Genomic DNA, 18,415 nt, shown 5'->3' with positions numbered 1-18,415 from the left:
GGAGTGGGAGTTGATTGGGCCGGCGAAGGCTTCTGTTTTTTTCTCAGGCCAGGAAAGTTTCTTCTGCGCTGCGTGTTTCCTGTGTGCCACTTTTGGCATGTGATGTTCGGGCCTCAGCTATTTTTTTCCTGCCCACCTTTGGTGTCAGCATGGCTGTGCGTCTCGGGGCAGCCTTCCTTGTGGCGGTGGGCATGGGAATGGGCCTCATGGCGGGAAAGCCGTGCATGGAGGTCTATAAGGCCTGCAGCCTTTGGTCAGCCCAATTAAATGGACCATTTGGTCTTTTTCTGCCGTCATTATTATGTAAGAAGGAATCCATAGGGTGTGTTTGCCCAGTGCGAGCAGCTGGGACATCATGTCTGAGGCTGCCACTTTATGCCACAAGGGCAAGCTAGCAGGCAAGAAGAGGGGGGTTCACAAATTCAAACAAACAATCTTTAATTAAGAAAAAATCTCCCCCTCCAAGCAAGAGGTCGTCTATGAGCAGTGGAAAAAAATAGCCAAAATTCGCAAAGTAAACAAGAGCCTGAACCCTGCCCAGGTGCCACTACAGCCTGTTTCTCACTCTTTGAGGGAAGCTTGTCCCACACAGGCTCAGAAAACCTTCCAGGTTCTTATGAGCTCTGGGAGAGCTCCATGTAAGCCCTGTCAGATGAGGTTTCCCAGCTGTGCGGCTCACTGATCCTATTTGTGGACGGAATGGCCTTGTCCCAACCATTTTAGATAAGAACTAATAAATTGTTCAACATTTTACTTTAATATCCATTTGGTAACCCACTATCACTATAGCAGCAATTCAGTCCTGAGCTCTTTCAAGTACATTTACAAGGGAAAGCTAAAAAGATCAACTTATTTGTCCAGTGAGGGTCTCCTACATACTTACAATTCTTACAGTCCTAATTTTACCTCCTACTAAAATATCTAGGCAGCAATTTTTAGACACACAAGAAAGTCTATCAAAATAGTTAGGTGAACGCAGCCTTCAAAGTATAAATGCAACATTATGTGCCACCAAAAGCAGCATGCAGAAAGTAACATTTTGGCACTGCCACTTGGTTTTGGTTATTCTCTAAGCTGTACTAGAGGAGCGCTCTAACAGCTATAAACTTCCCCTAAGATTACTAGTGTTTGCAACTTTCCAAAAAATCACAGTTCTGGTAGCAGAAACAGCTGCTCCTTCCCAAATAATCCCCTAATAATTCAGACTGGGCATATATTAGTGCATGAAAAACACATTACTTGGCTGCTTCTCAAAAAAGTCCTGAAATTTCTTCCTCTCATATTCAATGGACTGTTGCATTAAATGTGGCCTGATACTACTGACGGCAAAGTTAGCCATGTCCATTTTCATTAGGTCTAAAACAGAAAAGAGTGATCTGCAAGAAAAAAAAACACAAACAGTAAGGTAAGCATTCACATTTATCACTTTTTCAGCTAGAGAACTAATATAACAGTAAATAGACATTCTTCTTGTGCTGCTGGGATACTAGGAAGGCCGTTCCAAACCGGGTCACCTGTTACTACATGCTGTACTCTTAAGCATGTAGTGTCACAGCTGCATTTACATAATTCATTGAAAGCATGCTGTGGAGAATGAAGAGCTGAAATGGACTCATAGTCATGTAGCATTCTTAAATCAAGCCCATCAAGATTTTGGATTCAGCTAAACAAAAACACAAGTCAGGGGAGCTGCTGAAGCAACTTTTATATTGATAACACACAAAGTGTACAAAAAAAAATAAAACAAACATAAAGAGTAAAAGGCTGAAGTGGCTCACAAGGCACCGCCCACGGGGGAATTCCCGTACATGCTCAGTAGAGCTCAAAGTTCTACTAGCTAGGAGACATGAATCCGTTCAGTGCCACTAGATGACATCACCCACTAGTTATGGCTAATTCAGCCCTGCTTACCAACAACAAATGCCCTGCGTGGCATTTTACTTCCTGCAATGTAGTTACTTGGAACGTTTTGTAAAAACTTCTACAAATATTTTTTCTACTCACACATTCTATGCTAATTTTCAAGTAACAGCACTGAAAATACAGTCCTGTGACTAGATCTGAATCACATTTTTATATTTATAGTTTTAAAATATATCTATACATAGAACTATTTATACACACACACACACTAGCAAAAAGTGCCCAGCATTGCTAGGTTAATCTGGTCTATAACAGCCTGTGTGGGTGGATCTGAGTGAGGGGGCAAGGGTTGTATATTTGTGTGTCTGCCTGCGTATGTGTCTCTACGTGTGTGTGTGTGTGTGTGTGTGTCTGCCTGCGTATGTGTCTCTACCCATCTGTGTGTGTGTCTGCCTGCATGTGTGTGTGTGTGTCTACCTGCGTGTGTGTGACTGGCCTGTATATTTGAGGGGGCTGTGTGTATGTGGCTGTGCACATATGTGAACTTGTGCATACTTCTGCAAACTTGCATGCGCCTGTGTGTGTGTACCTGTACCTGCCCGTTCTGGTATGTGAGAACACGAGAAGGGCTTCCAGACAGAGCATATTAGTGAACATTACCCGACATTGCTTGGGTTCTCTGATCAATAACAGCTTGTGTGTGTAGGTCTGCCTGCAAGTATGCTTTGCAGAATGAGCATATTGTCTTTGCACATTGCGCCTTTCACTATTCCGGGCATTACCTAATAGCCACAGCAGACAATAGTGTGACCAACTTAACACAAGCCTTTTATATTCTATTCTATATAACATATGCACACCCCAACACTCACGATATTCTAAGAATCAAGGTGATTACATTAAAATTGCAATTTTTTTAATTTTTTAAAACAGCATAGTCTATGACATGCATTCTATTTGCTATTAAAATTCCATTTTGTGTGTTCAGATTATTAATTCATTAAAATAATCTTTCCAAAGCTGTCACTCTGCTCATGTTTACTTTCCATGCCTCCACTAAGTCTTTGGAGAGTTCTAGTTTCTCTCAATCGATATTTTTAGTTGCTAACAGGCTAATGCAATATCATGCATGTAAAAACATGAGTCCAAAGTGGACGCACATCCTCCTCTCCTGGGCACTCGATGCAATAATCAAACGAGCTGCTGCGCTAAAAAGGGCACGCAATTCATAATTTTGAGTCCCTATTGCTCTGCATCGGGCACTGAGGAGAAGAGGCTTGGAGTCCACAACAGCCTGGCCAGAGCTCTCTTCCCCACCCCCCGCCCGGCAGGGCTGTTCCCAATTGGTCCTTTTCAGGACAGCCTTCTGAAAGGGGATTGGTCCTTTCACAGTCCTGTGACAGTGAATGGACCAATCGGTAATAAGAGAAGCAGTGAATAAATATTAAGTGCCCTGTGTGTGCAGGTTACCAAAATGGACGCTCAATTTATGAGTGTCCGTTTTATCCTGCAGGAGCTAATTTACTGGCACAATACGCACACACAATATGAATGGCCCTGAGCGTGTATATTGTATGCCCCCAATTTTTTTTTTTACGTCAAGACTTTTTTTCTGCAGGGTGCTGCTTTCTGTGGTTCTTCCTTCTTAGTACTGCGACGATACTAAGTAGAAGGAACCGTAGAAAAGCAGGTTTTTTTGTTTCTAAGTTTAGCCACTGACACACAGGAAGACTTTACGCCTGCTCTGGGCAGGCGCAAAATTTGATGGGTTAAAAAGTGCGCCATGGGCGCACGGGGATTTTTTGAATCGCGGTACAATAGCTAATAGCCTCATCTACACGTGACTAGCACTATTAGCTACACGCGTTTTTGACGCACTGATCCCCTTATTGCATCAAGGTTCATGGACGCGCGTTAACCTGTGCACTAAGCCCAGTGCACAATATTGCATCGGCCTGTAAGAGCGCCCGCATACCTCCTTTATTCTTAACAGCAAGAAATTACTAATCGTGGGAATGAGTAAATGATGTGAAAATACTGTGCTCGGTAATATGATGCTGGTGGAAGTCCATTGCAGGCAAAAGCCTATGGCTTATGTGTAAGAGCACTTTTGAATATCATTCTGATACTTGTTCCCCTATAGAAGGTGGTTTTCTAGGATTAATTTGTATTTGGAAGTTTATCAATCTGGATTTTTTTCTCTTTGCTAGTAGCAGAACAAAAAGATAATACATAAGCAATCTGGAGTGCAACAAACAATATTTCTCATGTGAAACAATGCCCTATGCCTTTGCTACTAAATGGCTTAGCATAGTGGGATTATCAGATACCTTTAAGTAAACTAAAGCTTTCACTTGAGCATAAGACACCCTTGGCTTAAGATGATATTTAGAAGACTAAGAGCTCTTGAAAGCAAATGAATACACTTTATCAAACAGGAAAACACCACTTGTCTGGAACTAACCCACTAATGAAATTCACATTAATACAAGGGTTCATATATTGTTATACGTGTAATACAGATACCTGAATAGTGGGACTATTTCTTTTATATCTTTAAGTTTTTTAATTTCCTCATCTCTGACTGGTGCACAAAGTGTCCCCATCATGCCAATGATGAATTCTGCAAGTTTTGATATATCAAGGACCCCATTATCTGCCTCCTGCTTAATCAGATCTAAATCCAGAACTTCATTAATCTGGTTTCTTAATCTAGTGTGACCAGGAAGTAAGAATGAGAAGAGAATCTGGAAGAAATCAAAAGAAAGAACACACTGGTAGCTGATATCATCTTACTACAATGCAAATACCAACTGTGCATATTTTGCTTTTCAGAATGTTACATATTGTATCACTTACTACTTTATCTTTCAAAATAAGTAATGCTAAAGAAAATTTTGAGGTCCATATTCAGCAACTGTACGGCTTGGCTAGCTAGCTGGAAAAAATTATTCAGCTAACTTAGCTTATATATTCAATGGTGTTTATCCCACTAACTTTAGGGCAGGTCTACAGGCTATCCGGCTAACAACTGCTCCTGGTTATGGCCTCAAAATGCTCCAACTTATCCAGCTAAATTATTATCCAGCTAAAATGTTAGCCAGATAAGCGCCCAAATATTCATAACTTCTGAGTTATCCAGCTAAATGCTTCTGAATATGGACCTCTTTACTTCTAAAACAGTTTTGGAAACATCTTTATTTTAATCTTGTAATACTTAAAATCTCAACTAAGAATTCAAAAATAAAATGCAAAAATAAGAATACCTTTTTTTTTTTATTATTTAAAAAATGTCCAAAACCATGTATGGTACCAGAAAGAAGAATGCCCGCCCCCCGCTGACCCCAAGGAGTTTCCTCATTCAAGCTGAGTCACAAATGTTTTAAGTGCTTAAGAGATCAAATATAACAACATCAGCTGGAATCAAGGGTAAAACCAAGAGAAATTCAGAAACAGTCCACTCAGACAGTGAGCAATGGCAAAGAACCTTTTACAGTACTTAATGGCCTCACAAGGCAGTGGTCCAGAACACAAAAAAATTGTATTTCATACAGCACGTTTTAATATAAAAGGCAAAACACACTGGGTAGAAGCTGTTAAAGCTGCACAACTTTCAGCCCATGCAGAATCTGTAAAGGAGTGTCAGCCTCCTAGCCAAAAGATCCTACATGAAGTTGCAAGAGACATTTTTTGCATGCACGTGGTTCCCAATGTATGCAAATCCAAGTTTTGCAAATTCGTTATGGATAACCTGAAAACCTGACTGGTTAGGGTGTTGAAGGACTGGGCTGATAATTGCTGCTACAAACACTGATTTATAAACAATGTTAAGGAGACATTCAAATAAAAATTCCATCTCTTACTTAACAAGCTTTCAGAAGTTACCAATTATGTTGCTCTGCTAATCTGAAATTCTAAGGTCATCAATAATGTATATTAAGTCAGTCTATTATATCCCATAGTATATGCAGTGTATTTTCCTTTTCTGTGCCAGTTATAATATAATCGCTGTAACTTGCCTGGAGTTTATTTTTGTTTAGATGAGAAAGAAATGTAAATAAATATGTACTGGTACTGTGTGCTCACCGGCACTAAATACCCTGATACAAGTTTCAGTATCAGTCATAAGAAATGTGCTTGGGCCCTTTGTCAACTGTTATTGTTTTCCTGATATTAAAAGTACCTTCTTACCTCTTTAATCTCTCCTAGAAGTGTAATTGCATGGTCATATGTTGGTGGATCTTCTCTTAACTGGGCTTCCAAACAATCCCAAAATGCTTTATGTACAATATCCCTTACCCTTTTTTCCAGGCTGTTGGCAAATGTAAAAAAATAAATAAATAATAAAAAAATTACCAGCAATTTGACATTTAGCAACTTGAACATAAGAAAAAACATATGACTTGGGCATCTACAATGTTCCCATTTCAGACAGCCATTTGGAAAGGGCTTAACTTAATTTAAGAGGAGGTACTTTTGGAACAGTCCACAAATTTTACATCAGTTTTGAAAGCAAATGTACATGTGTGCTTTCACTTTCATAATTACCCCCACACACCTGCACCTACTAGTTTGTACAAATGGAAGAACCTACTTTTGAAAATGCAAATGTATGCAGAGAAGTATAAACCCCTGCTCAACTCTACCACCCCAGGAACCCCTCCACTCAGTGCAGGTAAATGTGCATGATAAGGACATAGGGGTGTACGTTTACCTGCAGAAATGGCCTGATATGTGGGTAAAGTTCTGCTTTACCTGCTGAAAAGCCTTTAAAAAGCAGTGTCTAAAACCTCAGCAGCACTGTATTATCCAAGAGAATTAATGAAAAGTCAGCTATACCTTATCTAGAAACACAGAAAGGTATTACTTCAACTGAGCTTTAATATTACATACTCTTAGGTGAGGTTGCAACAAGTACAAACTTAAGGACTTATTTTTATTTAGGTCCATATTGAAAAGCATTTATTTATTTTTTTAATTAACATTTTATTGATGTACACACCATACATAACTACAACATGCAAGAAGCATAACCATTAGTAAACAGAAGTACATCATTTAGCCTTGATAGCTCAGAAGATTTGGGCACTTATCCAGGTAAATTCTAGCCAGCTAAGTTAGAGGTGTTCCAAGGGTGTAACTAGGAAGAGTTGAGCCAGCTAAGTTATCTGGTTAACTCCGATATTCAAAGTCAGCTGGGTAACCAAGCCGGCTAAGTTTGACTGGGTCAAAGATCCATCCTAAAATTAGCCGGCTATCTTTAAACAAACAGCTATAAGTTTATCCGGCTAACTTTGCTATCCGGACAGAAGACTGAATATGGACCTCTAAAATGATTTTGATTATGGGCAAAATGCTACGTAAATAACCCCCTTAGATTTATCTATTTAAAAGTTCTTCTATACCAGATATTCCTTCTTGGGAAGGGATTTACCAATTGCACCCAAATATAACCCACTTCACGCTTGGATTTGTAAAAGTGAGTAACTCAATCTAAAATTTAAGTATATATCCACAGATCTTGAAAGATTTGCTCTTTTAGCACTCATTCGATAGTGAGTACTGCAACGCTATCAGAAGGTGCCTGCACTCACCACAGCCCAGAAGCAGGACCCTGCATTATATCTTACCTGCCTTCCGGCAATTCAGTCTGTTTAATTTGGAAGCCTCCATTGACCACAATCTCATGAGCTAAAGCCATGTTGGTGACTCCTTTTGCTGTTTCCATCAGTTCCTCCACTGTCACAAATCGAGGTGGGCTTGCTGTTGTGTGTAAAGTTAATTGTTAATAGTTCAACAAAAACAAATTAAATACTTGTAGTTCCAGATCGATTTATGGTTGGCAGTTAAAGCTGTAAAACTGGATCAAATTGAAGTAACAGCAGAGATTTTCGAACAAGCTTTAATTTTAATAGCGTGAGTTCTAAAGAAGCTTAAACATAAAATTGCACAGCACCTAACAATTATATTTCCATTTTAAATGTATATCCTGCTCTTCTCAGAAAGAGAGAGCAGCTTACAAGCACTAAAAAGAGTCTAACTGCCAAAGGACTGGTAATATAAAACCCTTTTTCAACAGGATTATCCCAGGCAATGAGCAACTAACTAGTCTAACTTCTATTCTGAGCAAACCGTCAGAACCTAAAATTAAAATAAAAAAGAATTAAAAATCATACAAATAATACAATGTTGAGGAAAGGTTAACATGAGTTCTGTAAAGGGATCAAAAGAAAGAAAAACAAACAAAGAAAAAGAAAACAAGTAGGAGCAAATATGAAAATTGGTTCTTACCTGCTAATTTTCGTTCCTGTAATACCACAGATCAGTCCAGATTATTTCTCTGACTCCACCTGCTGGTAGGGGATACACAACCCACTTCTCTGGACTGATCTGGGTATGTTCAGGAAAGTAAAGTATGGTAACTAGTGGTGTACTCAAGGATCACACAGCAGGAACACATACTGCTCAATACATCCACAAACAATTTACAATTGGGAGCAATAGAGAAGTGGCAAGGTTTGCAGATCACACAAAATTATTCCAGATAATCAAAGCTGAAGGTCCTCAAAAAACTGAGCCTATCAGAAATAAAAGGCAGGGACTAGCACTTACTATTGTCCCAAAGACAAAATGCTGTCTAGGCATTTGATTTTACCTGTAACAGCTCACGTCATAATTAAAAAACAAAAAAGTAAATAAATATATATATCAAAACTCTTCCCTAAAACCTCCTCTAAAGTGAGTCACTGACATGAAATGCTATTAACAGCAAGGTAGCAAATTTCATTGATGACAAGTTACTTGTTCTTAATCTATTTCTAAAACTACCTCCTTAAAATCTTACTTGCACTGGAAAAGCTGTTAGCATTTCAAGAAGCTCCGTGACACACTGGGGTGCCTGAAACGAAACAGGAATGGAGGCAAAGGTCTTTCTGCTTACACTGAGGTGTGTTTCCTCTGTGGGGGCTCGGAGTGCTTTGTCTTTTCTTTTTACGTACGGTCTCATCTGAGGGATCCAAGCTGTTTTCAGGAGAATGGGTCTCAGGATCCTTCACTTTTCCTCCACTTGTATGCGGCTTCTCAGGATCAAGAGGCATGGTCACGTGAGCGTTTCCCTTATCCTAAGGAAGCGAAACACAGCAGGTTATTCAACCACTTTCACTCATACTTGGGTAAGATTTTATTTTAACTCTCTATACTAGTTTCCTAAGGCAAGGAAATGCCTTCTAATTACATTTATACTCTATGACCCATGTACGTGCTTCTGTGCCGGACAAATACTTCACAGAGTTTTGAAGGGAATGTGGTCTCCTTCATATATTTCTCTATATCCTAGCTCTTTCAACCCCTTTTCATTTCAGCTCATTACCAGCATTTTTACCTATTCTGTCTCTACATTATTTTTCCTTAAATTCAATGCGGTGAATTTTAAAAGCCGGCGTGCGCCAAACCTGGGAGCTATGCCAGTATGTTTGGCCGGCATGCACAGCGCAGATTTGAAAAAGCACCCAAGTTCGCGTGTTTCTCCCGGTACACGCACAAAGAAGAAGTTGCAAAAAGAAAAAAACAAACAAAAAAGGGCAGGGTGTGGGCAGCTCATGGGCATTCTGGGACTTTTAACGTGAAGTGTAAGTATTTACATGCACAAGCAAACATCACTTTAGTACTGCTATAGATGGCATGTGAGTGATAAATAAATTCTGGGACAGTCAGCATGCTAACAGGGTAAAAAGAAGATTATTTAACTGGGGGTGGGGGGGGAGTTAGGAAGTCCTATCCCTTACCTGGGTGAACTGGAAAAACTAGTAACTGCAGCGGCGTTCTTGTTTACTAAAATCCCCCCCCCCCCACTTATGTGGTAGAGACGGCATTTGTGCGCACATGTATGCGTGTACAGTATATTTTATACCATGTGCGCATATACATGTGTATGTTATAATGCAGCCGCATCCTTTAGTGCGAGCTGGAATACACGCATATATGTGCGCCCACGCGCCAGTATCAAAGTTACCATCAATATTGTTTATTTATAAACACATTGCTTTTCCATACTATACCAAAAAGTGGTGTGTGTATACATACATTCATACACACATCTCAAGTTTCAGCTGCTCAAAATGCAGGGGTTTTTTTATTCCATTTGAGGTACATTTTTGATCCAGTTGATATGAAACCTCTCAGAATGTTCACCTTTTTCACTTAAGCCAGCCATCTTAATTTTCCTCCCCTGGTGACTTTACAATCTACAGACAAAGACATCTTTGATTGCTTTCACGTCCTGTTCCTAAATTATTTTTCTTTTATATTCCACTTTGTGACACTTTAAAACTAGATTATATTCAAGTACTGTAGTTACTTTCCCCATCCCCAGATGGCTTACAATCTAAGGTACCTATTTACTAAATATTTTCTCTCATTTTGTGTCTATGGGAAAAAAGCCCAGTAAATTTGTAGCTGAAGCAATAGAGGATGAAGTGATTTGCCCAAGGTCATAAGGATTTGAACCCTAGATTTGCAGGTTCATAGCCTGCTGCTCTAACACTTAGGCTATTCCTCCATGTCACTGTTTATTCATCAGATATCTATGTATAACTTAATATTAAGGCAGAAAAACAACATGCTTAAATGGTATTGTTACTGCTGGATAAAAATAGTAGAATGCTTCTGTTATGTTTGAATTGAGCAACCATCAAACTGCAACTTTCATTAATTACATGCTGAACCTTGGACCCAGACACCTACAAAGAAAAAGTTTATTCTGAGTGTGTATGTTCCTATATTAGTTGAACTCGCATTACTTCTGACAAAAGGAAAAATTTACTGCTGATGTGTATGACCAGGTCTGGCTGCATCCTCCAAAGAATCCAACGTAAGCAACAGGTACAATTATTCTAGAATTAGTACTCTTGTATCCAATACTTTTAATTACTTTCAAAAAAAGAATAGGTAAATGGAACAAACCAGATAAATTGTGGTGGAATCTCCCAGGGCACAGAGAACAACAAGCAAATGGCTCAGATACATTCAAGCGAGGGATGGGAGGATGCATTATCTTTGCCCTCTCAACACTGCATCCCATTTAGCCCTGCCCTCTGTCAGTACTGCTCCAACTTCATGTCTCATCCTTCCCTCAATTTTACTGGAGTTTGTATTTAGATCTGTAGCTGCCATCATCATCTATGTTATGCTACCCATAAAAAGAAATTGCCATATTGGGTCAGACCAAGGGTCCATTAAGCCCAACATCCTGTTTCCAACAGTGGCCAATCCAGGCTACAAGTACCCGGCAAATACCCATTCACTAAGCAAATCCCATGCTACTGCTGCCAGTAATAGCAATGGCTATTCCCCAAGTCAACTGGACTTGGGGAATAGCCCACCTACACTACACTAACTGCCCTAACTACATCCTCTTGGCAGCAAATTTCAGAACTTAATTATGCACCGAGTGAAAAAGAATTTTCTCTGGTTTGTTTTAAATGTGCTACTTGCTAACTTCATGGAGTGCCCCCAAGTCCATGGCAAATGGCTATGAAGGGGCAGACCTGCTGACATTTTATGCCAACTAACAAAACATGTACAAAGAATACTGGCCGGGCCTCTGTACAGAAGTCCCTTGCTGGCTAGATGAAAGAAGTCTATAAATATTACCCTCTCGGTGTGTTAGCATTATCCTGTCTCCTGCCACTTCCTGTCAGGATTGTTCCATCTCCACCTCCCCCATCAGCCTTGCACCTCCTTATCTCCTATCTTTCCCCATCAGTATTGCCAGCATGTCTGACCCCCTTTCATCTGTCAACACTACCCCACGTCTCCCCTCCTGCTGTCATTACTGACCCATCTTCCTGTGCCCTCTTCCACCTATCAATACTAACCCACTCAGCCTCTCCCTTTGTCTCAGATTCCCCCTGCCACTGTGTCTTCTTGTCAAGATTTCCCACATTCCTGTCTTATTCCTCTCCCTGTTAGCTCTTTCCCCACACCTCATGTTTCCTGCCCCATTATCAGTATTGCCCCATCTCCCCTCCCCATCGGCACAGTCCATGTCTTAACCCTCCCTGCCAGCACTGACCTCCTATCCCAGCCCCCCTCCCTTTATAAGTTCTGCACTGTCTCACCCTCCCTCTGTTGGCATTTGTTTAATGGAATTTTGTGTACAGACTTCCCTCACCCTGCCAGCATTGTTCCCTGTCTCATCTCCTCCTGTTTCACTATCGTTTTTCCGTTTTCCCTTCCCATCAGTAATGCTCCTCCCCGTGTCTCACACTCCCCAACAGCATCACCAAGTCTGTCTCTCCAGTGACTATTGCCCCATCTCCCTTGATCAGTATACTCTTCCTCGTGTCTCCCCCCTCTCCCTGTCAGCATTGCCCTGCTTTCACCTTCAGTACTGTCCCACCTCCCCCTATCAGTACAATCTCCCCGTAATGTCCCCTCCTAGTCAGTACTGCCCCATCTCCCCCCTTCTCCTTGTCAGCATTACCCCTTTTGTATCTCCCTCCTGCTGTCAGCGCTGTCTCACCTCTCCACGTCCCCATCATTACTGCCCCACTGCCAGTATTACAGCATGTCTCCCCCCCTCACCATCAGTACTACCCCTCGTGTCTCCCCTTTCCATTAGAATTCTCGCCTCTGTCTCCCCCCCCCCCCCAGCATTACTGTGTCTTCCTCTGCCGTCACTACTGCCCCATCATTTCTCCCCCTCCCCCCTGCCAGTATTACCCCATGCCTCCCCCACCAGCACTGCCCCCGTGTCTCCCCTCCCCCAATCAGCATTACCCTCTCTGGGTGCTCCTCTCCCCGTCACTACTGCCCCACTCTCGCTCCGCTTTACAGGCGGCAGGAGGGGCTTGCGGCGCGGAGCCTTCCAGAAGCCGCGGCCGTTAGACTCTCCTCAGGCAGCGGCCATCTCTATTTACAAAAGTGACGTCGGGCTGGAGGGCCCGTGGCATGCCGGGAAATGTAGTGGACGTCGCCTACAAGATCCTCAATGATTGGGCAGCATTCGCCCCGCCCCTGCGTCCTGTCTCGCAGGGACGGAGCAGGAGGCAGACGGCACCTGCTCGAGGACAGCAGCGCCCGATGCCACTTTGGGCACAGGCGCAGCCCTGCTACTTTTTTTTTTGTTTTAAAGAAAAAGGAGCAGTGCACCACCCTTCTCTCCCCGTGAAGCGGGGCTTCCCGCACCTGTCCTGGTGAGCCTGGAGCCAGGGGGATTTTTAGGAGATGCAGCATGGCTAGATTAAATAGATGCAGAGAGTAGAACTCCAGTTTAATAGATTTTCATAAGGGAAATCTGTCTGATGCACATTTATGACAGAGATCCTCTAACGGCAACAGGCTGCAGTAGCACAAGGACAGGTTTGGGAAAGCAGCCTAAGGCACACCGCAAAGGCGTGTTGGAGGAGCCTGGGGCCTAAGAACGAGGGGAGGGTCACCGTCTGCTGCCCCCGTAAGAGACGTTGCCTCACCCTCTGTTGACTCAGATGGTCATTAATGAAGCATTGTTGGTATAGCCCCAGCATAGGAGAAAACCGTACGTAAATAGGAGTTTTAGAGCAGGGGTGGCTTCCTCTTCTCCTCAGCAGCTACAGACTGGTCTGGGCTTCAGGCTATCTATACTGAATGCACCTGAAATAGATTTGCATAGGATGGAGACAGTGCTTGCTCATCTTTCTTATCCATAGTCATTGTAGAGAGCCTGAAAATAAGGCCTAGTTATAGCACTCAAAGACCAGACTTGGCCACCCCTGCCTTAACTTTAAGGAGCCTGAGGCACCTGCAATGCTTCCAGTAAACGAAAGAACTTAGCTTGAGTTAGCAAAGATTAGAGACATAAGCTATCTACAGTCCAGTGAGAGGCACAGTTGTAAGAGTAGTTGAATTAAAGATAAAGTCTAAACAATCATTAGAGTGGTAGGATATGGAATTAGGAACAAAAAGTTAATTTTACCCTTGCAAATGGAGGAAGGTCCATTATGAGACCTTAGCCCTCATTGAAACTTCTACAATTTTATATAGGAATTGAATAGTAGTTGAGGATTTAAATTGCCAGCATGATAGCCCCACAGTTTGGGTAGAGAATTTTTAGCATATAGCAAAATCTGGGCTTCCTACACCATCTCAAGATGTAGACATGAAATAGGTTATAAATCAGAAATGATTTTCACATCCACCAGTGGATGTAAGAATAGAAGCTGTACTCACTAAGTTAACCCCATATCACAACCATTACATTATGAAAACAAAAAGCCACCCTACTTCGACTCCCTAAAAATGTTGGAAAGGAAACTCACCCCTTCGACCATAAGCAAAAATATGAAAAACAACCCAGGTCTTTTGCTCTGTGTTTGACTTTATTATAAGCTTGACTGAGAAGGGACTGTCTCTTCTGGTGTTTGTACAAGTACTGCATACATCCGGTAGCACTATACAAATACTTAGTAGCATCCTTACTGCACCAGCTCTCAAAAAAAAAAAAAAAAAAAAAAAATGGATGCTGCAAATAACTTAAACAGCACCAAAATTTAGCAACTGCATCCTGTTACTGACACAAGATTTGGGCCTGGTTATTTACAATGTTCATTACTAGTCAAAATTCTAACTCACTCTGCCAGTGCCTTCCACTGACTCATCTACAATGCTTGTAACGCCTTCAGAATACAGTATGTAGACTTCTTACAGGCATTAGGACTACTGCTCAGTAGTCCTATTCTGAAGGAACTACAATGATTGACAGTGGAATTTTCTGAAAAAAAAAACCCCCAAAAAAACTGTATAATCTTCCTTGTCTTTAGCTGTTGGGGGTGGCACTTCAATTAGGGAAACTTGGAGCAGGGATAGGCAAACATTTTTGTGCTGGGGCCACATTACAAGTTATCAAGCACAGGGGGCAGAGGGTGGGTCAGGTCATTGCCACAGCAGTTAGGACTCTACCACTTGCTGCAGGCATTTCAGTAGCGAGCAGGCTTAAGCCCATCCATTTTAGCATACAAGGAGTCCCTTCAGTCCTAAATCCCCAGCCTTTACCAAAGTCAGAAACACCTTCAACACAACAGGTACAAGGCATTTTCCCAGCTGACACTACCTAACTTCAATTACAATGCAGCCATAAAAGTATAAATAGTAATAGTACGGACAAAAAAAGTAGACTGGAAACCCTAAAAGCCAGACTCATATGCAGTGCAATACAAAAACAAATATCACCATGCCTCATAAAACAAAGTCAAGAAACAAAAACCATATTCAAAACATGATAGACCACCACCTAATAAGAATAGGATAGAAAATCCCCCCCCCCCTAATCTGGAAACTTAATTTCCAGTCACACAGATTGTAGACTTGCATTACTAGGGGTAAAGGAGAGATGGTACACACACACACACACACACAGATGTTTCTTCACACTTCTACTCTCCCCTATTACTTCCTCCTCTTTTCCCTTCCCTTATTCATCCACCTTCCTTATCACAATCCCCTTTGCTTCATTACCCTTCATTCTGTCAGTCATTTACCACTCATCCCCACTCACTCCCCTCCTATTCCCTGTCACTCACTCTTGTTTCTCATTCTCAGTCCCTTCCCACTCAGGTACTGGCCCTTCTCTCCCACATAACCACTTACTCATTCCCTCTTCCCTGTCACTCACCACTTTCCCTTTCTTCCCCTAATCCATTACTCACCCCTCTTCACAGCAGCAGGGCCGCTCCTTTGTGGCAGAGCAGGGTTGGAAGCCATGCGAGCAGGCTGGTGCACCAGATCTCTCCACCCATGCTGACCAACTGGGCTCCTCCATGGTGGCAGGAGAGTGGAAATCCTGCCAGCACTGATGCACCGGCTCTCTCCTCGCTGGTGGAGGGTGGGAACCGCTCCCACCCACACAAAGAGTGGGGCCTCTCTGCATTAAACACACAACCTTCCACGTTCCCTGCTCAAGCATCAAGGGCAATAACTTGGCCTTTGCTCCACCATGCCTGCCTGCCATCATCACTGGGCTGCACACAATAGAAAGTGTCCAGGTGATAGGCAGGCTAGATTTAAACCATTTAAGGGCCGGTTTTGGCCCGTGGGCTATAGTTTTTCCACCCCTGGCCTCAAGTGCCAGACTGTGGAATAAAGGGTCCTAGGATGCCACTTGAGTGCATCCTGCCAACAGCTGAAGAGAAATAGTCCCCTCACTGTCAGAGAAGCCCCTTCCACTGGCAGCCAGAGAGAAAAAAAGCCTGGGGCTGGCGCCTGGTCCCATCCCTCCAGCAGGTGAAGAGCACAGGTATGGCCCTGGCATGACAACTGGAGCCCCTCCTAGCTGCTGAAGAGAGCAGAACTGCAGCCAGTACTTTTACACTAAGTCTTGGGGGTAGGTTTGCAAACCTGCAGGTTGCCTAGGGCACCAGTTCCCCTTGCAGCAGCCCTGTTTAGATATTGTATACAGCAAGTCTTCTCGTCGCATGGCCTGGTGAGGAATCTCCAGTCATAGTAGCAGCTGCTCAAGAACTTTGCTTTCAATAAGAGGCGCTTAACTTTAGAAGCTATGACAAAAGTAGCTTTAAAAAGGAAAAAAAAGTTGAAGGCAAGGTTAGAGGAACTAGCCTTTAACTAGTAGTATCTGGAATTTGGCCTGTTACTTGTGGTTGCAGCAGCTTTTTAAATGTGTATGGTACAGTGACTTATGGATTGTATTTCAAAATATCAAGGCCAGTTACAGTTTCACAATATGAAAATGAAATGTCATGCCTATCATAATTTAAAATAATATTTAAAAAAATTGTACCAAGTAATACTGGTCTTCATGATAATTTTGAAAAGGGGGAAATGTCACAAAGATAGAAAAGAACAAATTAAGTAGGTGGAGAGAGCCAAGTCTCTCTGCCTAATTGTTGGTGGACATGACTACAGAAACGTCTCCAAACCTTGACCACATTCTGCAGCAGATTCCAGAGGTTTGTGTCTTTCACTTAATATATAAATTAATTTAAGACTGGCATGGAGTTACCCCTAGTATTTGAGAGAGTAAATAACCATTCCCTATTAACTTGTTCCAGCTCAGATATATTGTAATTATAATTATATCTCCTCTCACGCATCTTGCTCCCAAACTGAAGAGCCCACCCCTGTTTAACCTTTTCTCAGAGGACCCTCCATTACCATTTGTCATCCCCTCTTTGTACCTGGTCTAGTTTTCTTATTTTAAGAGGAGGTCACCAGTAGTCAAGCTTGACTTGTAGCATTGCTCACTATAAAGTTATTATATTCAGTTACATTTTCTATTCCTTTCCAAATGATTCCTAGCATTCCATTTCCTTTTTAAAGCCACTGCCGCACAGCAAGCCAAGGCGTTCAGTGGATTATCTGGGGTTTTACCTCTACTCTGGACACAGAGATTTGACAATGGCACAAGACAATAATTAAAGCACAACATCAATCCAAAACCATTCAAGTCTCAGTAGATCTTCATGGTGCATAATTCCTAGCCCTGGTGGTTACAATGTTACGCACACGAAGGAACACTTACCGCAGCTATCTTTCTCTGCAGCCATAGCACACACTGCCCTAATCCTCAGGCTGACATCACAATGACTGCTCTGAACCAAGGATTCTCGGAAACTGTTCTAGCAGCAGTCTGATGTCATAATGCGCTGCTTGAACCAGCACTGCATGATGGAGTAGGAGAATGAGGAATTATGTCCCACCTACACCATTGATGAAGCATCCTGGCACATTCGAATACTTTTAAGTGGAAAAGAATGGTGTTGGCAAACAAACATCTGTAAATGACGTAAGAAGGAAAACTGAGTTTACATCTAACTTTTTTTTTTGGGGGGGGGGGTACATTTGTCTAAACAGAATAGCTCTGCTTGATCTCAATTCCAAACCAAAATACATAAGTATTTAACTAAAATTTCCAATTGCACGTGGACAGGTAGTGAAGCACCTTGCAACAAGTAGGCTACAAGCCACCAAACAGCATGGCTACTCAAAAGGGGAGATGCAGCAATCAAGTTATTTAATAGAGGTGATTAGAGTGGTGGATCAGGGCTGCTGCCCAACCGATCTTCAGTAAAACACTCAGAACAGACATAAGCAAGCTAGCCAGTATAAAATTAGGAGTGGTGTAAATGAGGTACAGAACCCCGAGTATCAGTGGCGGTCATGCTACAGAAAGTAATGTACGCAATAGAGTTCGGTACCAGGACATTCTTTACAAGATCTTTATTAGCAAATAATTGCAGCCTGAAGGAAAAAAAATGTCCATATCAAAAAAAGACAAAAAAAAAAAAACCAAAACAAAACAGATAAGGGGTGAAAAATGAGAAAAAGCTATAAGTATGATCAGAAGTTACAAAAAGGAGCTTAATCTAGGAGTATAAATGCAGGTATTTAGGGTACATAAATATACTAGGTAGTATGTACAGATCTCTGCAGAGGACAAGAATTAGAAATTACTGAACAAAAAAGGTTCAAGATCCTTGGAGGTAACCACAAGAAAAGCAAACAGAAGTAGAGTTAGCAGCAGCAGAACTACAAGGGGAGGTAATCTTGCTCTGTTTGAGGC

The 18,415-nt window shown here is 42.0% G+C and overlaps 1 protein-coding gene across 7 annotated transcripts in view; it reads right to left on the bottom strand.

Annotated features, from left to right (window-relative positions):
• TCP11L1 (t-complex 11 like 1) overlaps positions 1-17,405 on the bottom strand; it is a 38,320-nt gene extending 20,915 nt beyond the window's left edge. For 4 of the 7 annotated variants that reach the window (XM_029582466.1, XM_029582468.1, XM_029582472.1 and 1 more), the window contains exons 1-7: positions 12,643-12,786; positions 9,946-10,106; positions 8,804-8,984; positions 7,494-7,626; positions 6,055-6,175; positions 4,390-4,610; positions 1,240-1,376 (exon numbers count right to left, since the gene is read on the bottom strand). In XM_029582466.1, coding sequence (XP_029438326.1) covers positions 1,240-1,376; positions 4,390-4,610; positions 6,055-6,175; positions 7,494-7,626; positions 8,804-8,984; positions 9,946-9,951 — 799 coding nt within the window. In that variant the 5' untranslated portion in view covers positions 9,952-10,106; positions 12,643-12,786. Of the gene's footprint in view, positions 1-1,239; positions 1,377-4,389; positions 4,611-6,054; positions 6,176-7,493; positions 7,627-8,803; positions 8,985-9,945; positions 10,107-12,642; positions 12,787-17,374 lie in introns of those variants that run through there. The other 3 variants (XM_029582470.1, XM_029582471.1, XM_029582469.1) reach the window with 3 other exon arrangements.
• Positions 17,406-18,415: the final 1,010 nt, after the last annotated feature.

Source organism: Rhinatrema bivittatum, chromosome 17 (genome assembly GCF_901001135.1).
Source record: "Rhinatrema bivittatum chromosome 17, aRhiBiv1.1, whole genome shotgun sequence".
Taxonomy (NCBI): Eukaryota; Metazoa; Chordata; class Amphibia; order Gymnophiona; family Rhinatrematidae; genus Rhinatrema; species Rhinatrema bivittatum.
The sequence above is the reverse complement of the archived record's forward strand: the minus strand, read 5'-3'. Positions and strand labels throughout refer to the sequence as shown.